Genomic DNA, 17,945 nt, shown 5'->3' on the forward strand with positions numbered 1-17,945 from the left:
CCCCCCCCACCCCCCCCCCCCCCCACCCCCCCCCCCCCCCACATACCTTGGGTATATAAATATGTAAAAAATACCAAGCAATTTTAAACCTGGTTTTACTCCATTTCCCAAGTAAGCAAACAGACTAAAAGTCAAGTTTGCGCCTGCAATTGATGCAAGTCTAACTGATCCCACAGGTAGTGCAGGACCAGGACAACTCGTGGCAAAGGTGGAACAAGCTCCGATCACTAATCTTAATATTTACCCTTAATGCCAAAACACATCTCCAAGAAGGGGATGTATGATGTTTTGTATTAAAGGCAAGGGGCCACTACCCAGACCGGTTTCGACCTTTATTGAGGTCTCGTCAGTGGGAGCTAGGATCAATTGCAGACGCAAACTTGACTTTTAGTCTGTTTGCTTACTTGGGAAATGGAGTAAAACCAGGTTTAAAATTGCTTGGTATTTTTTACATATTTATATACCCAAGGTAAAAATACTTCCTACATTTATATCTCCTCCAGAGATTTATTTAATAAGGTTAAAAAAGATTTCTAAATCTCCCAATAATGAGTGAGTAGGACTTAAAAAAAAAAACGTTGCATCTTTCTAACTGCAAAACGTGCTTTGTTTATAAAGAGCACGTGATTATTATACATTCACACCAGTCTGCATGGAGATATTGTTTAGTCGTTTGACGAAACTTTTTTAATTTAAATTTTTTTAAAGATTTTAAAATTATATTCACATACTATTTATTATTTTATATATTTTTATATATTTTATTTATTCTTTTATATTTTTCCAACTGAAAAGTCGCACCTGCGATTACAACACACTCTAGAGTTGCCAAAAGGTGTGACACCTTTTAGCAACTCGTATAGGTAGATATGACTTCGGCATTGCTTCAAATTTCGTATTATTACGTAATATATCAATGGATTGATATCACGTCATCTGCTATTCTAATTTCAAAAGGTATTTTTACTAATTTACCACCACGATCCTACTCTTCCCTAGATCCTATATCTTTTTTTTTTTTTTTTTGCCAAACCTAAGACTGACATGTCTTCACTACTTCCTAGGGTGAGAACGGTCGGTTTTCAAACGGACCCATCGCTAAACAAAAGACATATCTGCAAAGCACTTTGTGAGGCAGTAGGTTCCGAAAACATTTACGGGTTTACCCCCTTCGGAGCAGGGAGATACCAGGTAGTGGTAAAAAACACCACAACGAGGGACAAACTGCTGGAGGGTTTTTAAATGTAATGACGTAGAAATCACTCCGTTCTTGGTGGGAAGCCTGTTAAGAACGGTAAAAATTGACAGGTTCCCCCTCGAATATATAGAAAATAGCGATGACGTCATCCACAAGACATTCGCTAAATGGGGCACAATTAAGAACATTAAACGGGGCACTGATGTCGACTACCCGGATTGGAAATCAGGAGAGGTCATCTTCACAATGGAGATGAAAACTCATGTTCCGAACTTTGTCACCATCGGCTCCGCAAAAGTCATGGTAAACTACCCAGGTGTCACAAGGCAATGCTACAGGTGTGGCTCCCACGAACACCTGGGAGCAGAATGTGCCAGGGTCAAGTGCAGCAATTGTGGCGAATCTGGCCATTTTCTACCACATTGTACCAACCCCTGCAAGAAATGCCACCAAAAAGACCACAGTTACAATGTGTGTCAACACAGAACATCAGCAGAACGAATGGGGGGTGCGATACAACCACTTCCCGTTCCTCCCCCCTTAGCTCTGACAACACAGAACCACCAAAAATACCCACCCCGACCCCGCCACCGATAACAACAGCCCAACCGAAACGTGGCAAACAAGAGGGGTTCAAACAGGTATCATTGGGTAAAACCAAAAAGTACAGAAGCCAAAATTCAACAGCCAGCGTTCCCCCCACCACCACGAACACAGATACAACCACAGCATCTGCCATAGAGGAAATGGACACCTCTACCGCAAAACGTCAAAGGGAACAGGTAGAAGACGAACAAGCTTCGTTTAAAAGGTTGCCTATGGGCGGAAACCTTACTACCCTCCCCATGACAGGGACAAAACTCACCCCAGCACCATTCCCTAAAATAATTCCAGGGGGAGCTACTATTCTCCACCACGTCCAAAAAGACCAGGACGGGTTCGAAAGAATCCACAACGCCATAGAGAAAAACGGCTAGCCACACTTCTATGCCCACTACACAAAGGGTTCATCAAAACCCTGTGTTGGCTTGGAATGGGACAAACTTGCCGTGCCAGATATTCTAAATGAGGAACAAAACTCCTTTAGGAACTCCATTCTAGCCGCCAATATGGGCTTACACGACAGCATAGCGCTATACCAAGCATTAATCAAAATAGTTACCGAAGAGACACTAAAATTCTAATTGTCCCTCCTTATAACTACACCACTAAAATGAACAACACTTTTCGCGTCGCCACTCTCAACATTAACTGTCTGCGCTCCGTCAACGCACAACGCGCTGTTTGGAGCCTAATCTTACTGCATGAGGTTCATGTACTCTTTCTTCAGGAGACGCATTTTTATCAGTACTGGGACATAGAAAACTTCTCCAGAAGCTTCCCTGTACAAAGCCTCTGGTGTTTCGGAGAGCGCTGTGCGAGGCGGGTGGGAATCCTTGTTCCACCTTTGCCACGAGTTGCCCTGGTCCTGCACTACCTGTGGGATCAGTTAGACTTGCATCAATTGCAGGCGCAAACTTGACTTTTAGTCTGTTTGCTTACTTGGGAAATGGAGTAAAACCAGGTTTAAAATTGCTTGGTATTTTTTACATATATGTATATATATATATATATATATATATATATATATATATATATATTAAATTTGACAGTTGCATATATATATATATATATATATATGTATATATATGTATATGTATATGTAGGAAGTATTTTTACCTTGGGTATAAATATAAATATGTTAAAGATACCAAGTAAATTACTTGGTATCTTTAACATGTATATATATATATATATATATATATATATATATATATATATATATTATATATATTAGGATAACCAAGCAATTTTATATGCTTGGTTATTTTAGCACCTAATCCCAAGTATGCAAACAATTAAGTTTGCGCCTGAAACAAAGTTCAAGTCTAAAGATGGTACAACACCAGGGCAACTCATTGTAAAGGTGGGTAAAGCTTTGATCACTATTCTTAGTATTTTCCCATAATGTAAAGCACATCTCACTAGAAGATATGCAAACAATTAAGTTTGCGCCTGAAACAAAGTTCAAGTCTAAAGATGGTACAACACCAGGGCAACTCATTGTAAAGGTGGGTAAAGCTTTGATCACTATTCTTAGTATTTTCCCATAATGTAAAGCACATCTCACTAGAAGATGTATACTGCAATGCATTATGGGTGGGGTCACTACCCAGACCGGTTTCAACCTTTTTTGAGGTCTCCTCAGTGAGTAGCTAGACCCTAAATACCATACCAAGGTTTTAGTAATACAAAGCCTTATCAACTTTACCTATATAAGTTGCAACAAGGTGTATTAAGTTTTAATAAAAATCTCTGGAGGAGATATTGATGGGAATAAATTTTTAACTTGGGTATATTGTATATTAGTACATTGCAGTATACATCTTCTAGTGAGATGTGCTTTACATTATGGGAAAATACTAAGAATAGTGATCAAAGCTTTACCCACCTTTACAATGAGTTGCCCTGGTGTTGTACCATCTTTAGACTTGAACTTTGTTTCAGGCGCAAACTTAATTGTTTGCATACTTGGGATTAGGTGCTAAAATAACCAAGCATATAAAATTGCTTGGTTATCCTAATATACAATATACCCAAGTTAAAAATTTATTCCCATATATATATATATATATATATTAAATTTGACAGTTGCATATATATATATATATATATATATATATATATTAAATTCGACAGTTGCAGTCGAATTATTTATTATTCATCTTTTATTTTATATAATATATCTATATAAAAGATGAATAATAAATAATTCGACTGTATGTCATAAATATATCATCACACAATGTATATATATATTGCGTGATGATATTTTGTTCATCTTTTAGTTTCTAATCTAATACATATAAAATATTGTTAGCACATTTTTTTGACCTCGTCGACATGCGTGTGTGTAAATGAGGTTCGAGCGTTTAGACTTCATTTAACACACATGCGCAGAAATCTAATTCGTTTTAAGTCTTTTGCTTAGGAGTTTGGATTGTTTGATTTTCGTCAATGGAAAAGCAGGGTGTCACATTCCCCTCCCTTCTCTGGCGAGTAGTTAAAGGATATGTGTCGTTGCCAAGCGCGCGCGCGTGTGTGTGTGTGTGGAATGTCACACGATACAAAAGTTCAGAAATAAAATCTTAACTACAGCTTTATTTCCGATTCGTTCATATACATCGCTACTTCCAAACAGTTCAAAGATTGCTTCAAAAATAAAATAACATCCTATGAATGAATGCATACGATGTAGATAGTCATAATGGTTTTTAGATTTGGTGCTGTTATCAGGCAGTCAGTTTGATTCAAATGCGATCAATCAGAATGGAAAACAGATGACTGAAAATCTTTTCCCGTCAAGTAGATGACTCCATGATAATCTCTTCAGCAACAATAATAATGTACGTAAATTAAAATAAACACAGAATTTCAGATAATTATTTTCGTTTATGAACCATATCCAAGATATGTTAAAGAGCAGTTTTAAATATAGGTTTTTGTTAATCCTTGAAGGATTTGATGTACAAGATGCATAAATGACAGACTACTCCGTATATTCTAGCAGGAATTAAGATGGATTCAATAAGAGGGGTTCTTCTCTTGACCTTCGATAACAATAAACACCAACACCAATCAGCATCATGAGAAGAATCATCACTAATAAGGATAAAATCGCACTTACCCCTGCCGACATTTCTATAAAGAAAAGAAAAGGGGAAAAATAAAAGACATTAATAATACCAAAAACAGAAAAACAACCTGAATTTTGGAATTTTTCTTTTATTTCCATTGGGTTTTTCTACTTCTGTACTACTGTTTTAAGCAATTTAAAATCAGATTAAAACAGTGCTACGCGCTATTTAACATTCGGAATTATTTTAGAGTTGACGTGTTGAATGACCTTTGACACTTACTTTGTTGGGGTTCATACGAAGCGGAGCACAGCTCGTCGGAGTGATCTCCACAATTGTTGTGACCATCACACGTAAGCTCTTTCCAGATGCATCTTCCATTTGCACACTTGAATCGATCTTTGCCTATGCATACGTCATCTGAAAGATTAAAAAAAAAAAAAAAAAAGATTGCATTTCGAATTGTCAGCATTCGTGGAAGTTAGAAATAGTTGGAAAATCATTGAACGATAAAGATATGCGTATAATTGGATGATAAAAGAAATGGAAGAATTTACGAGAAATAAATTAGTTGTAAATCTTGAAATATTAAAATTCTGTTGAAGAATCTGAGGAAAACTGAATATTTACAGAAAGATAGACAAGAAAACGATTTTCCACGAACCAAATTCATTGTTAATGCTATTATTATCAATTATATCCTCTCTCTCTCTCTCTTTCTCTCTCTCTCTCTCTCTCACACACACACACACACACACACACACACACACACACACACACACACACACACACACACACGCACACACACACCTACAGAGATTTTTCATACGACAAAAATAGTTAATTAGCCGAAATGGTTAAGAAATAGTTAATTAACCGAATAGTTTAGAAGCATAATATATCGACCTCGTAGCCTCAAACAAATCATCTCACCATCAGAATAAGCGGAGAAGACCAATTCAAATCCGGATGTATTCTGTGTTGTATTCGATTCGGTGGCAAAGTGGAATTCAAGTGTTCCAACAGAAGCATACGATCTGTCTTCTTTAGAATAGTCACCAGCACCGCATAACGTTTCTCGTGACGAATCTGTTATTATCTGTGAAAAAAAAAAGAAAAGAAAAAGAAAAAGAAAGAAATTAGAAAATAGAAATTCGGATTACTTTAAACTTTTCATTCTATTTTTAAATTTTTAGGAATTACAGCATTACATATTATACTATATACCGCCATCTATTGAATTTTTCATGTACTATAAATCCACTGTAAATACAAAAATCCATGCAGTATGGATTAGTGTACTAAAATTTTTTATTTTAATCATATGTATTTTTAAATTGTCTTTAATGATTTCTAAAGTATTTTAAAATCGTTTTGTATATTTCTAAAATATTATAAATCTATTTAAATTTGAAATCTGTACTTAAAAAATATATATTTATTTATTTATAATTTTGTTTATTTTTTTATAATTTTAGTTATTTGTTTGTTTATTTAAAAGTTATTTTATTTATTTATAACATATAAACTTCATATCTTACCGTCAAATTATCTTTGCAGTCATTGATTGTAAAATTGATCTTCCTTACAGATACTACAACTCCATAAATATTAACTGGTGTGAGTAAGTAAGAACAGTTTCGTTTACCCTCATATGTATTCGTTCGTTCTGGTTTTACTATTCCTACTGAGTTGATTCCACTTGGCCAAACATAAAATGACTTTGGATAAAGCCAATAGTTACAGTCGTGATCCAAATAGGCTTTGGAAAAAAAATTAAAAACGAATTCACAGTCATTTTTAAAATAGTCGTTTTGTGTCATAAACAGATAACAGTTTGCAATTCAAAATATTTTAAATAACAGTAAATTATTTTTCTCTTTGAATTATTCAAAGACAGTAAACTTATGTTTAAGAGAATACAAAACAAAATCGAAAATATCATAAACTCTGAGAAAATATCATAAACATCTGTCCCCTAGTGGACAGATGCCTAACTAAGCGTACTTACTTGTATTGTAAATCAAACATCGGCATATTTCGCATAGAGCTACAAACAAAACACAAAACAATGTGCTCGAATGAAGGGTTTTGCTAGATACCATTTTTGTAACTGAATCTGTAATGTTAAGTACTACAAATGTGTCAACGCCTTCTGAACTTTATTCTTTCAATCTTATCATATTGTTTTATACTTTTGTAACTATCGATAGCTTAGTTCGAGAAATGAGATAGTCATCCGTAACTTGTATAAGTTAGCTATAATCAAATGAAATGAAAGAGGTAGAAAAAGCGAATAATCATTATTGCAAATTAACAGAAAATAATTTATTTTATAAATATAAATATATTTCTCATACCTAATTATAAATGCAATTATATTATAATTATAAATGCAATTAGATTATAATTATAAATTAAATTATATCATAATTATAAATTATAAATTAAATTAGATCATAATTATAAATTATATATTTAGATTTATAAATCTTGTTATTTCATAGTCCTTATAAGGACTGTCTTAAAGGGTAGAAGCAAGAATGCTTTTCATCTTCCCCGTTATCTGTAGAGGACAGTGTAGGGATAAGGTGTTATTGAGCTATTAAAGCTCTGATAATGGCAGGAGGGTAACAGCAACAGCCGAGCCTCAGTTAGAACGTCATTGGCTACAGCATTGCCATCCATTACCTTCCAAGGGTATTAATCACCTATCTTATTATTATATATTAATCACCTATATTATTATTTATATATTATTATATGTAAATTACATCATTACATAATTTGCATCATTTATAAATTAATTTATATATATTTTATAAATATATTTGACTAGCTTGTACGCTTATTATAGTGACTGCTTTTTAATATTCTCAAAATGCAAGTTATTTTTAAATAATAAAAAATTATATTATTGTTGCGATCAAAAAGTATATGGAAAATATGCTAAGAAAGACTTTTATTGGTTATTTTTTCGTTTCATATGATATCATCGCAACTGTTGCATTTACTCAACACTCACGCATGTGAAAACAGCTGTTTCCAAGCGTTAAAAATTGTGTGGTTGGCATTATGTCGACGATAGGTTTTAGACTCAGAAAAGTGACACATTTACATGGCATTGTCTTTATTATATTCAGAAGTAAAGCAACTAAAAGTAGCATTTAATCGCCAAGGTTTTAAGTGCGTTGATAATCATGCTATTATTTATAGTGTCCTTTTTAATTTTTACTTTATATTGGCATCAATGTACCACCTGGACAAGTAAGTGTGTTATGTCTTAAATAGACTTACTTATTATATTGTTAATCTTAGCGCATTTTCATAAAGACGGTCGTAAACAGATTAAACTGAAACATGAAACTATTTTATAGGATGCAATATCAGATATTGTTTTTTGAAATAAAGAAACTAATTCTAAATTTCGAAGCAAGTGTATCCGAAAATCGTTTTATTTTACTCATGTGCAATATTTATTTCTGTTTATTTCAAGAAACAATAGAAATTGCGTAAAATTAATCCACGCGGCTATTTGATATGGATTTGATTTTTTTAATTTAAATTTTTTCTTTTTATTTTATTTATTCATGTTTTTTTGTTGTACTCATATAAGCCAAGCCAACTACCAGAAGCAATCCATGTTTTTTTACTTTCACTCAAGACGAACTTCTTTTTATTTATTCCACTCGTCTTTCTTCCTCTCCTGACTATACTAAATTTCTGACTACACGAATGCTGATGGTCGAAATTTATTTTAAGATCGAAATACATGCGCAACAACAACGTTACTGGCTTGCTGGGTGAAGCATAAAATGCTTTTGTTTTCCCCTTTGTCTGTGTCGAAAAGCTTGATTTGGGGGGGGAGGGTTGTGAGCCTTATGCTCGCACTTTTTGAAAATATTAAAAATACACCATACACCAGCATTCCATATAGTCCTTATAAGGACTGACTTAAAGGGGCGAAGCAAGAATGCTTTTCATCTTCCCCGTTATCTGTAGAGGACAGTGTAGGGATAAGGTGTTATTGAGCTATTAAAACTCTGATCATGGCAGGAGGGTAACAGCAATAGCCGAGCTTTAGTTAGAACTTCATTGGCTACAGCATTGCCATCCATTACCCTCCAAGGGTGTGTTGATCACCGCATCTCACGGTCGACCACCACGTTGCTCTTACAACCCAATATTCAATACACCAGCATTTATACCTATTTGCATTATATTTTAGAATTATGAAATCAGAATTTTACTGTCAACTTGTTTCAACTTAAAATAGAAAAATATCTGGAACTTAGGTTAAAATTTATATTTCTATTATATGTAAAATTTCAGTTTAATTGATTCTTTATAGAAATAAATAAATAATATATATATATATATATATATATATATATATATATATATATATATATATATATATATATATATATAAGTCGCAAAGTCATCTTTATCAATAGAAAGATTGCAAGATCTCATATTTCGTTGTTTATCCAACGTACACTTTGAAGAAGTTAAAAATATTATTGTGTGTGTGTGTGTGTGTGTGTGTGTGTGTGTGTGTGTGTGTGTGTGTGCCATTAACATTACAAACACTGATGCACACGACAAAATCATTTATAGGCATCTGATTGATTTTGTCTGGAGTTGTAGGAAATACGAGGCACGCAGAGATTTTTTTTTCCGTTTATTACCCATGTAAGGAAAGCTTACGTTTCCCATATTAATATGCTCATACCTTACTAACACGGTACGAACCTAACTAAAGCATTGGCATCCACTTACACTTCAGGCCTGATTAAGTATTTTCTTGGATCTTTCCTAACGTATTCTGAGACCAGTGTCTACACAGGTCTGTGTGCCGAGATAATGTCACAGTGGTACATTTTTAGTAGATGGGATCGGATGATTCAGCTTACCCTAAAACATTTATACTTGAAACTATATGATTTCGCGATCTTGAAGCGAACAAACAGATGCTATTTACGAATATAAAAACATTTGAGGAGGCAGGGGGGGGCAACTATTTCATCGGGAGTTGGCTTGTCTACAGCCGACTTCCGGTGAAATTGCTGAACCGACTCAGACCATGCGATCCCTATTGTAATGCGTGTTACGGAATCGAAACAATGGGACACGTTCTATCACTGTGGCGCGCAGGTTTTTAATCTACGTTATACTTATTATAAAATTTTAATGTTCATATTTAGTTTTATTCCGTTTTTATGCTTGATTTTTAGGGGGGAAAACTTTCTTTTAAGAATAAAAATTCAAATGATGTTTTAGAAGAAATGTCTTAGGTGTGTCAAGTGAGGCCTCTTCTCTTTCTCTTCTCTTATTGGCGAAAAGTCTCGAAATATAATGAAACTTTTACTTTTATTACGAGTCTTGAACCAGAAATACCAAAATAGCACCGTACACGACATTTACGGAGCGCCGCAATGTGCCGAAGGTTTCTGAGCAGAGGAGAACTAACACGTTTTACGTGGAGTGTTATTTTAAGATGAGTTCGTATATCTCATATATATTTATATATAATCTGAGCTATAAGCTCTTTTATATTTAAACAATATAAAGCATATTGTTTAAAAATACATTTTACTCATATATTTAGACTTTTCGTGCACCTGTGTAAAACAAGCAACTTGATGTAAGAACAGGAGAAATTTCCACAGAACATGAAAATCTTCGACTTACATAATATAATATATAATATATGATAACTTACGTAATATAATATAATATAATATAATATAATATAATAATATATAATACTATAGACTTTAATGTAAAATCTGATAATAATATGTATCAGACTAATATAAAATCTGATATAGCAAGTCCTTATAAGGACTTGCTTACAGGGGCGAAGCAAGAATGCTTTTCATCTTCCCCGTTATCTGTAGAGGACTGTGTAGGGATAAGACGTTATTGAGCTATTAAAGCTCTGATCATGGCAGGAGGGTAACAGCAATAGCCGAGCCACAGTTAGGACTCCATTGGCTACAGCATTGCCATCCATTACCTTCCAAGGGTATTACTCGTTCCACCACCCTAAATAATACCGGTACTCAGGTTCTTAATATAGGGTGTCCCAAAATTCACGCAAGATTTAAATTTAGCACCATTTGTGCGGTAAAGTGTTGCCAACGAGAAAAAAAAAAAAGACAGCGTGACAGCTGACAGTTCAGGGTTATTAAAAATGGAGCGCTACACGAAAGAACAACGCATTTTCATTGTTGAGCAATATTTGAAAAATAATGAAGGTTTGGCAGCTACAGTTCGCAATTTTCGTACAAAATATGGTCGGAATAGTGATTTAACTTCATCAACTGTGAAAAGATTAATTACAAAATTCAAGGAAACTGGATCAATTAGTGATCTTATACACTCTGGACGTCCTTCAACAAATCGTTCAACAGAAAACATCGAAGCAGTTCGTGAGAGTGTTGCTGAGAGTCCAGGAACATCAATTCGGCACCGTGGTCTTGAATTGGGCATTTCGAGAAGCTCTCTACAGCGTATTCTCACGAAAGATTTGCATCTTTATGCTTACAAAGTTCAATTGACTCAAGAACTGAAGCCTACTGACCACACACAGCGAAGAGAGTTCGTTGAATGGAATATGGAACAACAACAAGTGGATGCTTAGTTTTCGAACAAAATCATCTTCAGCGATGAGACTCATTTTCATCTTGATGGCTCGTTAACGACAAAATTGTCGCATTTGGGGTTCAGAAAATCCACGAGTGATTTTTGAGAAACAAATGCATCCACAACGTGTCACTGTTTGGTGCGGATTTTGGGCTGGAGGCATCATCGTTCCATTCTTCTTCGAAAATGCGGCTGGTAAGGCAATAACAGTTAATGGTGCTCGCTATCGCGACATGATAATCCAGTTTTTTGTGCCTAAATTGCAAGATATGGATGTGGACGACATGTGGTTTCAACAAGACGGCGCCACACGCCATACAGCCCGAGAAACAATTCAATTACTGCATGAGTCATTTCCTGGTCGTGTAATTTCCCGTTTGGTGATCAGAATTGGCCACCCAGATCACTTAACGCCGTTGGACTTTTTTCTTGGGGTTTTTTTGAAGTCTAAGGTTTATGCCAACAAGCCCACGACCACCCACGCCTTGAAGGAGGAAATTGAGCCCTGTAGCAACGAAATTTAGCCATATTTATGCAAAACGGTCAAGGAAAATTTCGACAAAAGAGTGCGTATGTGCCAGCAAAGCCGTGGAGGCCATTTACCCGATATGCTATTCCATGCATAACCCTATACTGTATACTTTATGAATCAATAAGAAATTACAATTCTTAATTAAAAACCTGTGTTTTCTATCAAAATTAATTCTTGCTGAATTTGGAATACCCTGAAATTTCTCATGTAGTATTATCATTCATTTCTCTTTAGGGTATATGAAACATTTTGAGTATTTTTATAAAAATATCTCTGAGATGTAATAAATTACATTATAATTATGTTTACTATTTATATTTTTTATATTTTTTTAAAAAAATATAATTTTAATAAGAGAAAACTAAGTGCTATTTGAATTTTCGATGATTTTTAAACAGCAGAACTGAACTGTTTGGTATACTTGGGGATCTTTATCGCATGGCTTGCGGGCCACCTGTGGCCCGCGGAGCTCTTTGCCGTGGCCCGTCAGCCATTTTGAAAAAATAACTACTTAACATTAAAACGCGATTAAATAAAAAATAATTTCAATGAAGCCCGCGGACCACTGAGCTGTACTGCGGTATTTAGAATTGTAAGATGCTTTCAGATTCACAAGGAACGCTGTGCATTTGATATTTTACATAAAATCCCATAAAAATAAATATCAACTAAACATGCTTCTTCAGCCATCTACCTGCGCCAAGCGGTACTTAAGTACCAGTACTAACGTCGCAGGTAGATGGCTGAAGCAGTAGTTAGTTCGAGTGCGCTGTCTAGTGTCTTCCAGATAGATCTCGAAGGTTCTCGATACTCCGTTATTTTCATATAAATAAAAGAGGATCTCATCCACAGTCAGTCAGTCAGTCGTGAACAGTGTGATATTCTTGTATAAGCGTACGCAGGCTCGTCGTGTCAGCCATAGCCTATTGTAGTTTTATATTGCCAGACTTTTTTCATTAGTGTGAGACATATTCAGTGGATAATACCCGTTACACGACCATTTTGGAAATTTTTTGGGTTCACCTTCCATCACTATGGCGTCTACGAATAAAAACCATAAATCAGGTGATTCTTGTCGGGTTTTTAATGAAAAGTGGACCAATTTGTACTTTTTTTTTGTGCCGATCGAGGATAAGTCAGTGTGTTTATTTTCTCGTGAGTCAGTGTCAGTATCAAAAGAATACAATATAAAACGACACTATGAGACAAAGCATGCGTCCAATTTCGATCACCTTCAAGGGCAGCTTCGTGAGGACAAAGTGAACCGTCTCCAAATTGATTAAAATGTTAGCAGGGTACGTTTAAAAGGCAGAGGGACGAGAGCGAAGCGTGTGTTGATCAAAGTAAGTTATGTAATAACTGAAACAATTGTTAAAAAATCAAAAGTCTTCTTGGACGGCGAGTTTGTGAAAGCGTGTCTCATCGCTGCTGGAGAAATTCCGTGCCCAAATAATAAGGAAGTGTTAAAAAAACCCAGTTTGTCTGGGGTAACTTGTATCGAAGAACTTGCCAATGACACTGAAGGAACTTGGAAAAAAACGGTCGTCCGAATTTAGGTCATATTCATTTGTTTTAGATGAGAGCACAGATGTGAAGGATACAGCACAAATGGCTATCTTTGTCCGTGGAATTGATCAACAATTCAGTGTGACAGAAGAACTGCTAGCGCTCGTGCCTATGAAGGGAACGACGAAAGGCACTGATATTCTTGAAGCTGCCAAGAAAACGCTTCAGCATTTCGACTTCAGCTTAGCCAACCTCGAAGGTGTATATGGTGGGAAAGAAGGAAGGGTTTGTTGCGCTGCTACGGAAAGAACCGGAAATAGAAGGAAAAGATTTCATCCATTACCACTGTTTGGCAAGATCACTGTTTTTGGCACGTGATCCGTTTCGAAACGGATCACGGCGATGTGGTTTATTATAGTGATGTGCATTGGTTGAGCAGAGGGAAGGTTCTTAAAAGAGTCTTTGACTTAAGGAGCGAAATACAGCAGTTCATGCAAACCAAGGGAAAGCCGATTGCGGAATTCAACGATCCCAAGTGGATGACAGACTTTGCCTTTGTGACCGACATCTTGTTGCATATGAATGAACTAAATACGCGGCTACAATCCAAAGATCAACTGGTGAACACATTGTTTGATCACATCACAGCTTTTGTGGCCAAGTTCAATCTTTGGGAGGCACAACTTGAAAAAAAAAGACAACTCATTTTCAGCTTCTCGCTGAGTCCAACTTCGTCTCTTGATGAATACGCTACAAAATTAGCCGTCTTGCGAAGTGGCCCACACTGTCTGAAAGGTGAAAGAGCCCTGCTTTAAGTGATAAATATATTATTATCATACTGAGGGATCCCCAATACGTCAATTTATTTATTGAAAGAGAGAGATTTAATGATTTTCGTAACCAACAGTCTTCTTTAGATTTATTTTCAATGCCATTCAGTGTCAATGCTGCCGAAATGCCAGGTTCATTGGAGCTGCTTGAACTCCAAAACAAATCTTCTTTGAGAGAAAAATTATTCAATGTACCCTTGCTTACATTTTACAAAGACTACATTTCTGAGGACGCATTCCCTAATCTTCGCCGGCATGCTATGAAGATGTGCGCTTTGTTAGGAAGCACATACTTATGTGAGCAGTTCTTCTCCAGAATGAAGCATGTGAAGTCCAAGACAAGAACTCAGATTACCGACCCTCGAGAATCCTCTGCGCATTGCGACTTCCAACATTCATAAGCTGGTCAAGGAAAAGCATTGCCAAGTTGCCCATCGGCATTGTAAAAAATGAATGTTTCTTCATTAAATTATCTTTTATCAAGTATTGATTGCATTTACTCATCATGAACCCGACTCCTGCCTACGCTCTTAAATCTGAGTTTGTTTATTTTTATAGGATTTTATGTAAAGTGTCAAATGCACAGCGTTCCTTGTGAATCTTGAAATCATGATACAATTCTAAATACAGAAGGATAGCTTAGTGGCCCGCGGGATTCATTGAAATTTTTAATGCAGCCCGCACTGTCTGAAAGGTTGAAAAGCCCTGCTTTAAGTGATAAATATATGATTATCATACTGAGGGATCCCCAATACGTCAATGTATTTATTGAAAAAAAGAAATGCACACGTAACAGATAAATCCTTCATATTCTTGTTTCACAAAAGCCATGATGAATAAAATAATAAACTGTAAAAGACGCAAGAGTTTGTAAGTTTTAACACCGCATCAATACTTTTTTTTTTTTTAAATCCCCCTTTCCTCCCCAAAAAATCCATGTGTTACCGCAACCTGGAATTCATTACAATGTAAATTTATTAATAAATAATATTAGATAATATGTGGTATTTGAAAATTATGAGAATATGGGGGTATAGAAATTTTCCGCTCCTATAAGGATCAGCGGTTTGGGCCGAAGTCATTTGAATCTTATATACGGAAAGAGGTGAGAATGTTTCACTGGGAGGAAGAGGGTAATCGAATCATATTTGGCCAAAATATCTGAAGCTGCTGTTGCTCAACATTTAAGCATTCTTCGGTATGCTTAAATGTTGAGCATTCAAGTAACCCATCGGTAATTTTGAAGAAGTGGAAGTCCATAGGTTATGCTGGGACCATGATGCTACCAGGACTTCCTGGACTAAAAAAAAAAAAAAAAAAAAAGAAGCAAGTGTTGGCATCTATCAAAATAAATAAATAACGGAAAGTGCATTACGGGGGAAATAAATTTATAAAGCACCCACAGCTTAGTTCACAAAATGCCATTTTTGTACGGATGTTCGAAACAATATAACTGCACTAAAGAAGAACTCAGACTGTGAGAAACGAAAATCAATTTTGTAACAAATAAAATACTCATTTAAGAATAAGGGAGCCTCCAAATCGTAACCAAACTCAATCTCTGTTTCCTTTTTTTTTTATGTGAATCTACCTTTACTTAAGGTTCCTAACGTATATTAGTTCAATGAAGGAACTAAAGAAGGTTGCATAATCAGGAGAAAAACCAACTGTACTTCTATACGCGTTTTGAACTTCCAGTTATTAATAATCATTTATCTATTCTTCCACTCATTCTTTCATTTATTATTTTCTTTCAGTCCACTTGGAAACCAGATGTGTTGGCATCCCACTTCAACCTGTAATTTACTACCTCTCCCCAAATGGATTCAATTCGGCTGGAATAATCAAGCCACGTTCCGAAAATAAATACTCAGGCAATAAAAACTGCACGGTTATTCTGCGACCCCCTATCCATTATGGGGTTACCGTTTCCGTAAGAGAAATTGACTTCTTTGATAATGACAATTGTCTTGATAATTTAACGGTAAGTTTTATTATTATTGTTATTACTATTTTCCTATTATATCATCTGCATGCTTGTTTAAAACTGCGTTTATCAATAATAGTAGGTGTCAATGAATCAATTGTTGATTTAAACAATTGACATTAACAATACTGAGTACTTTATATTACACAGAAGTTCATTGTTGATAACTAATTTTCTTTGTTTAATATACTGTTGGATTAAAATGTGTATATTTTTTTGCAGATAATAACGACTTTATATCATAGGAAAACTCTGTGCGTTTCTAGCAACTCACCTGAAGAAACTAAATCATATTCTGCCACTGGAGACCTTACACTCCACTATTCCACTTCTCCAAGCATGTATCGTGACATTGGGGGATTCCAATTGATTTTTACAGTATTTTCAATAAGTAAGTTGTTAGTAAGTGTTGTTATAGCTACAATGGGTGATCAAATTATTAGAGCCACAGTGCGAAAAAGGTATTTTGTGAGTTTCGGGTAGAAATAAAACCAGATTGCCAATGTTTTTACATCAAATTGTTTTTGTTAAAATTAGTCCTCTAATGATACACTTAAAAAAAGTAAAGTATACTTATTTAATTAAAGAAAAATGTATATAGAAATAATTATGAGATGCAATTACTGCTTCGATTATTTTAGGCAGGCTTTCTATGCATTTGGCATAGTTTAATTTTATTGATTCATTCCTGTGCCACACATCAATCAAACGCTCTATTAATTGGCGTTTGTTGGTGACAAGTTAATTGGAAATTTCCCGCTTCATCAGTTCCCAAATGTTGTCGTTGAGATCCGTTGAATTTCCAGGCCATTCTTGACTTTTTTGTCATTCAGGAATTTTGTGACTTTTTTTGCTTTATGGCAAGGAGCAGAATCATGCATGAATGTGAAATCGTTATTCGAAAACCACTCCTGTACCTGGGGCATGTTGGTCTCCAGTACCTTGATGTATTGATCCTGCTTCATTGTTCAAGCCCAAGTCCTTGATGCGTCGACGAGCTGTCATTGAAGATATCTTAATGCCAGCATCCTACATCATTTCTGTAAGAACCCTTCAGGGTGGCTTCCTGTTTTCCACGGAAATATCTCTAATTTTTCTTTTGTCCCGTGGGGGGGTAGTTTTTTTTTTTTTTTCGGCCACATTTCTTCAAACGCTTCGGTGCCAATTCAATATTTGAATCAACTTTTTTTTTTTATTCGGTCTACTGATGCTCGTGAAACATTAACAATTCATGCTATCTTCCTTTGAGAATGTTTCAGTATTCATTAAGAGCGTTTTTATTTCTGAAATTTTCATTGGAGAAAGATTTTGGCCTTTCCCATGGTAAAAATAAACTCTGTCAAGAAAAGAATAAAAAAAAATCATAAAATAATACAATACAACACTTATAACTCATAAATAAATCTTGAAATAAACTACTTACCATCAAAATATTATAAGAACACTCCAAAAGTAATTAAAACGCGTGAATAACCTCAATAATTTATAAACAAGCAACTGAATAAGATGGCTTTTAAGCGGTGGCTGATAATCTAAACACAAAATGGCGTCCATGTGACAGATT

General features: G+C 35.2%; 1 protein-coding gene across 1 annotated transcript; it reads right to left on the bottom strand.

Annotated features, from left to right (window-relative positions):
• Positions 1 to 4,379: 4,379 nt before the first annotated feature.
• LOC150105553 (suppressor of tumorigenicity 14 protein homolog) lies at positions 4,380 to 17,386 on the bottom strand. The gene is made up of 5 exons (XM_090393979.1): positions 17,299 to 17,386; positions 6,417 to 6,637; positions 5,809 to 5,974; positions 5,158 to 5,295; positions 4,380 to 4,939 (listed from the first exon to the last, which is right to left on the bottom strand). The coding sequence occupies exons 1-5, from the start codon at positions 17,384 to 17,386 to the stop codon at positions 4,812 to 4,814; spliced, it is 741 nt and encodes a 246-aa protein (XP_090250105.1). The 3' UTR covers positions 4,380 to 4,811.
• Between the last annotated feature and the right edge of the window lie 559 nt (positions 17,387 to 17,945).

Source organism: Typopeltis vanoorti, chromosome 6 (assembly GCF_054136105.1).
Source record: "Typopeltis vanoorti isolate ZY-2024b chromosome 6, IOZ_Tvanoo_1.0, whole genome shotgun sequence".
NCBI lineage: Eukaryota > Metazoa > Arthropoda > Arachnida > Uropygi > Thelyphonidae > Typopeltis > Typopeltis vanoorti.